This window comes from Oratosquilla oratoria, chromosome 17 (assembly GCF_046742065.1).
Source record: "Oratosquilla oratoria isolate Oo_2021 chromosome 17, ASM4674206v1, whole genome shotgun sequence".
NCBI classification, from domain to species: Eukaryota; Metazoa; Arthropoda; class Malacostraca; order Stomatopoda; family Squillidae; genus Oratosquilla; species Oratosquilla oratoria.
Genome location: NC_134793.1, coordinates 20,376,600 through 20,384,099, shown reverse-complemented (window position 1 = coordinate 20,384,099; position 7,500 = coordinate 20,376,600). Strand labels below are relative to the sequence as shown.

Below are 7,500 nucleotides of genomic sequence, written 5' to 3'. Positions count from 1 at the left end.
CTCGTACACTCTCTATACCTTTGGAATCATGTCACATAATAATACTAAACACTATGACAAGAGAAGTACATGTAAATGGTTTAGGTATGCGTGCATGACTTTTAGGGCGTGCATGAAAGCGTTTTTGGGCGTACATGTGGAAGTTTTTGGGAGTACATGTAAGTGTCTTTGGGCGTGAGTAAAGCGTTTCTGGGCGTGCCATAGATTCGGAAGCCTTTTGAAGTCTCCTGAAGCCTTTTTAATCCTTTTAAACCCTCCTGAAACCACCTACATCCTCTTTAAGTTTCCTAAAGCCTCCTGAAGCCTACTAAAGTCTCATGAAGCCTTCTAAAATCTCCTGAAGGTTCTTAAATCTTTTTGAAGCCTTTTGAAGTCCCCACAAAGCCTCCTAAAGCCTACTGAAACTTTCTAAAGCCTCCTAAAAACTTCAAAAGCCTCCTGAGGCCTCTTAAAGCCCCCTAAAACCCCAGTTGAAATCTCCTAAAGCCTACATAAGCCCCCTGAAGCCCCCAGAAGCCTCTCAAAACCTGGTGGATCCTGACTTACCTGTACCAGGAGAGTCCTTTGTGGTAGAGGCGATCGAAGAAGTGCATCTCGGTACCGGCTGCCCGGATGGACGGATGGACTCTGAGGAACTCGAGGAGCGCCCTGGTTCCGGCCTTCTTCACGCCGATGATGACCACGTCAGGGAGCCTCCGGTAAACGGTGTCTCCTCCTGCAACGGGGTGGCGGTTAATGAAGCGAAAGGGGCCAGCAAGGGATGGGAGGTGTGTGTATGTGTGTGTGTGTGTGTGTGTGTGTGTGTGTGTGTGTGTGTGTGTGTGTGTGTGTGTGTGTGTGTGTGTGTGTGTGTGTGTGTGTGTGTGTGTGTGTGTGTGTGTGTGTGTGCTTTGATAGGGTTCCGTTGGTGGTGTCCGGGACTAGGATGTCTGTCCTAGTGGGCGAAGTTGCGCCGAAGTGGAGTCCTAAAGGGTTAGGGGAAGGATTAAGAAAAAAAAAAGTGAAGGAAAGGTTGAAATGTGATAGCAAAAAATAGAAAAAATTAAAACAAATAAATAAAGGATTATACAAAATAAAACTGACTCAAAGTAATCAGCTTTACTTTTTTGAGTATAGATTAGTTCACAGCTACAGACGAATGCTGAGTAACTCTTAGTCCATAGGGGTGCCCCAAGATCCCTCTAACAGACTGGCTGTACGGAAGTCACATGTATAAGGAGGTACTTCAAGGGTAATGTTGGAGTGTTGGAGTATTTGAGTGTTGGAGTGTTGTCCTCCCGGGATCTGTTCGTAGGTCTAAGAACGTTGAGTTCGGTAAAGGAACTTTCGAGTTCGTGAATTTTCTTGGAGTTCGGGAGAGGAACCTGGAGCCTCTCTCTCTCTCTCTCTCTCTCTCTCTCCCTCTCTCTTTCTCTCTCTCTCTCTCTCTCTCTCTCTCTCTCTCTCTCTCTCTCTCTCTCCCTCTCTCTTTCTCTCCTTTGTCGGTGGTCCTGAACTGTTCATCATACATGAGCGCAGAAGACTGTGTCCGCGGTATTCCACTCCACCTCTCCCCTTCCCCTCCCTTTCCCCCCTCTTCCCATCCTCTCCCATTCCCCCACTCTCCCTTCCCCTTCTCCCTCTTTCCTCCCCTCCCCTTCCCCTCCTCTTTCCTACCCTTCTCCCCCTTCCCTCCCCTCTCCTTCCCCTCCTATTTCCTACCCTCTCCTTCCCCTCCTCTTTCCTCCCCTTCTCCCCCTTCCCTCCCCTCTCCTTCCCCTCCTATTTCCTCCCCTCGCCTTCCCCTTCTCTTTCCTCCCCTCCCCTTCCCCTTCTCTTCCCTCCCTTCCCCTTCCCCTTCTCTTCCCTCCCCTTTCCTTCCCATCCTCTTCCCTCCCCTCCCCTTCCCCCTCTTCCCTCCCCTCCCCTTCTTTTTCCTCCCTTCCCCTTCCCCTTGTCTTCCCTCCCCTCCTCTTTCCTCCCCTTCTCCCCCTTCCCCCTTCTCTTCCCTCCCTTCCCCTTCCCCTTCTCTTCCCTCCCCTTTCCTTCCCATCCTCTTCCCTCCCCTTTCCTTCCCATCCTCTTCCCTCCCCTCCCCTTCCCCCCTCTTCCCTCCCCTTCCCCCTTCTTCCTCCCCACCACCACAAGGGGAGAAAAAAAAACCGGAAAACCAAAAAAGTGGGCAAATGTAGGTCACAGTACAGCCCAACCTTTGTCCTTTGTCTCATTAACCGTTCCTCCAACCAACCATGTTCTCCTCTCTAGAGGTCTTCAAAAACAACAATAACGACAACAACAACGACGACAATGACAATAACAACAACAACGACGACAACTACAACAACAATAGCGACAACGACAACAATGACAACAACAACTACGACAGCAACAACGACAGCAACAACAATGACAACAACAACAACTACGACAACAACAACGACAGCGACAACAATAAAAATAACAACAACAACAACGACAACGACAACAGCAACAAAGAGTACATTGATAACAGCTATTTCTGGGACAGATATATTGAACAGAGTTTATTGGAATTCTGTCATCAACAACAAAAACCAATAACAACTACAATAACAACAACAACAACAACAACAACAACGCGGACAGAGCCGAGAACACCAATAACAACTATCTCTGGGGGCAGATATATTGGGCGGTGTTATTGGACTTCTGTCAACAACAACAATAAATACAACAACAACAAAACAACAACAATAAAGAGGATAGATTCGTAAACACTGATAACGGCTATTTCTGGAACAAATGTATCCCCTCAAACGTAACAACGCGTTTGATATAATCAATCGCCAAGGGCTGTGTTCTCTGTGGCTTTTTGTTAAACTGCGTTACATTCCCCCCCTTGCCCCAGTTCGATCGGAATAAAACTACAAAAAAGGAATAAAATCGTTGTGGAACCGTAGGAGAACTTTAGGTCTCTGAAGTATAAAATGAAGGCCAAAAATGACTCTCGAGGATGACGTGGGATTTTTTAAATGAAGACTTTTTTTTTTTTTTTTTTTTTTTTTTTTTTTTTAGTCGTGGGTGGAGGTCAAGGAGGACCTCGGAGGCCAGACTCGAGGCCGACGTGGTTCCTCGCAACGGTGGGGATGGGTAGGGTGGGTGGTGTGTAAGTTCGGGGAATACCAGATCGAAGACGGGGGGCTATGAAGACCGATGGCAGGTTTGCTTTTAAGGCGAGACAGGGTGGCAAAGTGGGTGGCGGGATTAATGGACGGGTCGTGAGAAAGGGTGCAGAGCTGGGAGGAGGGGGAGGGGGAGGGGGAGGGGAGAGGGGGAGGGGAGAGATGGGAAGGGGAAGGAGAGAGGGAGAGGAGGGGGAAGAGGGAAGTGGGAGGTGGGTGGGGGAAGAGGGAGAAGATGGAGAGGGGGAGGGGGAGAGGAGAGGGGGAGGGGAGAGGGGGAGATGGGAAGGGGAAGGAGAGAGGGAGGGGAGGGGGAAGAGGGAAGTGGGAGGGGGAGGGAGAGGGAGAAGGTGGGAGGGAGAGGGAGAGGGAGAAGGTAGGAGGGAGGGAGAGGGGGAAAGAGGAGGGGAGGAAGGAGAGGTAATAGGGAAGGGGGAGGTAGGAGGGTGAGGGGAAGGGGAAGAGGGATGGGGGAGGATGAGGGGGACTGGTAGCGGGAAGGGGAAGGGGGAAGTGAGAGGTGGGAGGGTGTGGGGGGATAGAGGGAGTGGAAGGGGGAGTGGAGGGTTGGGAGCTGGGCGGTGGTGGTTGGGGAAGGAGAGGGCTGGGGGGGGGAAGGGAGAATGGGGATATAGAGAAAAATAGAAAATGGGAAGCCTCTAGGTGAACCCAAAGGATCGATCTAGATTCTAGACTTGGCGTTTCTCAACTAGGGGTCCGCAGAATCCTATCGGAGGGTCCGCTGCGCAGACGGGGAATACTACATGTTACTGTTATCTTTATTTATTTATTTATTTATTTAGTTATTGTAATTCATGATCACACAATAGTCTTAACCGAGATGTCAAAGTTTTAATTTATTTTTTTCCTGTGAAAATAAAACCTTTTATTAGCACTTCCTTACCCACTAATATGAAATATATCTTATCTAATTATTATTATATATGAATCGATGTACGGGACCCACAAAGCTTGAGAGGTTGAGAAAACAGTTATTTATTTCTTGAGAATGAGGTGAGGCTCCCTCAAGGACGAGCGCTGAGGACGACTTGGAGGGGGTTGAGTATTCGTTGGAGAAGTAGGGTGAAGAAGGGGTGAAGGGTGAGTTCAAGGAGGAGGAGGAGGTGGAGGGGAAGAGGGGTAGAAACCCGGAACACACTAAATAAACAGTTATAAATCACTCACCATATTCTCGGTTATTTTTAGTGACAGTGCTAAACAGTTTAGTGAAATTTATGGAAACGTTGGTTTCTGTGGAAACTATACAACATTTTTTTTTTTTTTATAATATTAAGATCAGTGGTGTTTTGCTGCACTGCTTCTAATCCAGGACAGTGACGGGATACAGGGATGACCCGTCATCCATGAGGAGCTAAGAAGAGACGGGGGGAAGGGGGCGGGAGGAAGGGTGGATATTGGGAGTGGAATGGGTGGGAGTAGGTGTGTGCCTTTGGCTTGGCTACCTCCCATATAAGGGAGAAAAGGCTCCGATTATATAGACAGAAAATCAGTGGCAACATCACATCTTTCTTGTTGGTATGTAAATACAACATGGGAACGCCCCGAAGACAAGCATCGGCTTGCAACGGTGAGAGTAGAATCATGTCTTCAGGTTGAAGAAGAAAAAGAAGAAGTGGAGACCCAGCTGAAAGAAAAAGAGAAGAGAGAAAAAGAGACGTGGGACGGGAGGGAGAAGGGGCGTGAGACAAAGGAAGGAGAGAAAGAGAGAGAAAGAGAGGAGAGAGAGAGGGGAGGGATAGGGAGAGAGAGAGAAAGAGATAGAGAGAGATAGAGAAAAACAGGGGAAGGAGGAAAGAGAGAGATAGGAAGAGAGAAGGGTAGGAGAGAGAGAGAGAGAGAGAGAGAGAGAGAGAGAGAGAGAGAGAGAGAGAGAGAGAGAGAGAGAGAGAGAGAGAGAGGTAGGGAGAGAGAGAAAGAGAGGTAGGGAGAGAGAGATATAGAGAAATAGGAGAAGGAGGAAAGAGAGAGGTAGGAAGAGAAGGGTAGGGTAGAGAAAGAGATATAAAGAGAGAAGGGGAGGGGAAGGGGGAGAGGTGGAGAGGGGTGTGGAGGTGGGGGGTGGGGGGAGAGGGGGAGGGATGCACCTGAACGAAATTCATTACGAATATCAGTCAAGTTGAACAGACAATAGCAAGCTCACAAAAATCAATGGAGTTCATTCTCCGGCGACTTAATGAATGGAAGTAAGATCTAAATTGTAAGCTCGATTAAAAAATTCCAACCCTTAAACAATAAGAGAGAGGGAGAGAGAGAGAGAGAGAGAGAGAGAGAGAGAGAGAGAGAGAGAGAGAGAGAGAGAGAGAGAGAGAGAGAGAGAGAGAGAGAGAGAGAGAGAATGTTGATAAATGAGCAATGATGACAAACTCTTCCAATAGCAGATGTACAGGTTTTGTAAGAAAACGTCATTTGGACAATCTTATTCTTAAAAAAAAAATCCAAATCCCGAAAAAGGTTAATCCCAAATATGATCACCCTTATACCCAGAGGGAATAAGGTCTAGACTCCCGTTTCTCTTCAAGGCCCCGAAATATCGTCTAAGAATACGACCTAAAAATAACGTGTGAATTTGGGGACCGACGTAAAGGTGTTACTTAAAAAACTGTGACGGATTCGTTTCAGAATCACCCCCTAGTCCCCCCCCACCCACCAGGAAGCCCCTCCCCCTCCCCCCCTCCACTCCCCACCCCTCTTCCCGTTTTCTTTAAGAGCGTAAAAGCTTCTGGACCCGTGAACGTGAAAGGTAAAATGAAGTTGATGGACTTGAGGCTGAGACCGTGTCTGGGTCTATTCTAGAGTCTAGGCTAGGGCGAGAGACTACATCTTGGTCTGGGCTAGGGTCTGAATTAGAGACTGCATCTGGGTCTAGCCCTGGGTCTAACACTGGGTCGGTACTGAAGATGAGGATGAGGTTGTCTCTCATAGTAATGGTGGTTGTGATGCCATGTGAATTTTCTTCTTCTTGTTCTTTTTCTTCTTCTCCCCTCTCTTCTCCTTCTTCTTCTTTTTCTTCTTCTTTTTCTTCTCCTTCTTCTTCTTCCTCTTCTTCTTCCTCTTCTTCTTCTCCTTCTTCTTCCTCTTCCTCTTCTTTTTCCTCTTCCTCTTTCTCTTCTTCTTCTTCTTCTTCTTCTTTTTCTTCTTCTTTTTCTTTCTCTTCTTCCTCTTCTTCTTCTTCTTCCTCTTCTTCTCCTTGGTTATGAAACTCGCGTCTGCGGTACTTCATCAAATCACCCTACGTCTACCTTAATACAATGTACAGAGCGCGTCACTCTCCTGGGTTGGGCTTCAGGAGACATGGCATGGGGGTTCTCGAGAGACGCCGAAGAGGTCTCGGGCACCGACGGGGGCGAAGCCAGACCCCATCATCCCCGAGCCTCAGTGCCAGATCAGGTGCCTGGAGATACAAGCGGCCCGCGTCCGATTAGCTCAGCAAGATTGGCAGGTGATTGGCAAAAGAAAGTTGTAATGATTATGGGCCAGTGGCTGTTGGCACCGGTGCCAGAGCTGGTGGGTGGTGTGTCAAGTGGTGGTGGTGATCAAGGAGGTGCAAGGGTTGGCACTGATGGTGGTAGAAATGGTGACAGTGGTCATGAAGGTGAGAGTGCCCACGGTGGTGTTGGTGAAAGAGGTGAGACTCGTGGTGAGGGAGGTGGTGTGAAGGGTAAAGGTGCGGACGGTGCAGACTTTGGTGTCGGCCAACCCGTGGTGCAAATGGAATTAGGGTCGTGGGTGGCAAATGGTGATAAGAGGTGGAAGCGGAATGAAGAGTGATGATAACGGGACAAGGGTGAGGAATGGTGAAAGGGAGGAGGAGGGGAAGGAGGACGGGGGAGGAAAGGAGGAGAAGGAAGAGCAAAAGGAGGAGAAGGAGGGGGAGGAAGAGGAGGAGGAGGTACACGTTGAAGTGGAGGCGTAAGAGAAGGAGAAAGAGGAGGAGGAGGAGAATGAGGAGGAGAGGAGGAAGAGTATGAGGAATATGAGGAGTATGAGGGGGAGGAAGAGAAGGAGGTAAAGATAGGATTAGAAATGGAAGTGGAGGGGGAGGTGGAGGGGGAGGTGGAGAGGTAAGAAGGGAGAATAAAAAAGATAAGGAGTGAGGTGGAGGAGGAGAAGGAGAAGGAGGTGGTGGAGGAGAAGAAGAAGGAGGAGGAGGAGGAGGAGGAGGAGGAGGAGGAGGAAGAGAAGTAGGAGAAGTAGGAGAAGAAGAAGGAGAAGGAGGAGGAGAAGGAGGACGAGAAGGAGAAGGAGGAAGAGGAGAAGGAAGAGAAGGAGGAGAAGGAGAAGAAGGAGGAGGAGGAGGAGGAAGAGGAGAAGGGGGAAGAGGAGGAGGAGGAGGAAGAGG

The 7,500-nt window shown here is 48.8% G+C and overlaps 1 protein-coding gene across 2 annotated transcripts in view; it reads right to left on the bottom strand.

The window, feature by feature from the left end:
* LOC143034487 (heparan sulfate glucosamine 3-O-sulfotransferase 6-like) overlaps window positions 1-7,500 on the bottom strand; it is a 180,202-nt gene that overhangs the window by 120,337 nt on the left and 52,365 nt on the right. For both annotated transcript variants that reach the window (XM_076200601.1, XM_076200600.1), the window contains exon 3: window positions 547-715. In XM_076200601.1, the coding sequence (XP_076056716.1) occupies window positions 547-715 (169 nt within the window). The remainder of the gene's footprint in view (window positions 1-546; window positions 716-7,500) is intronic.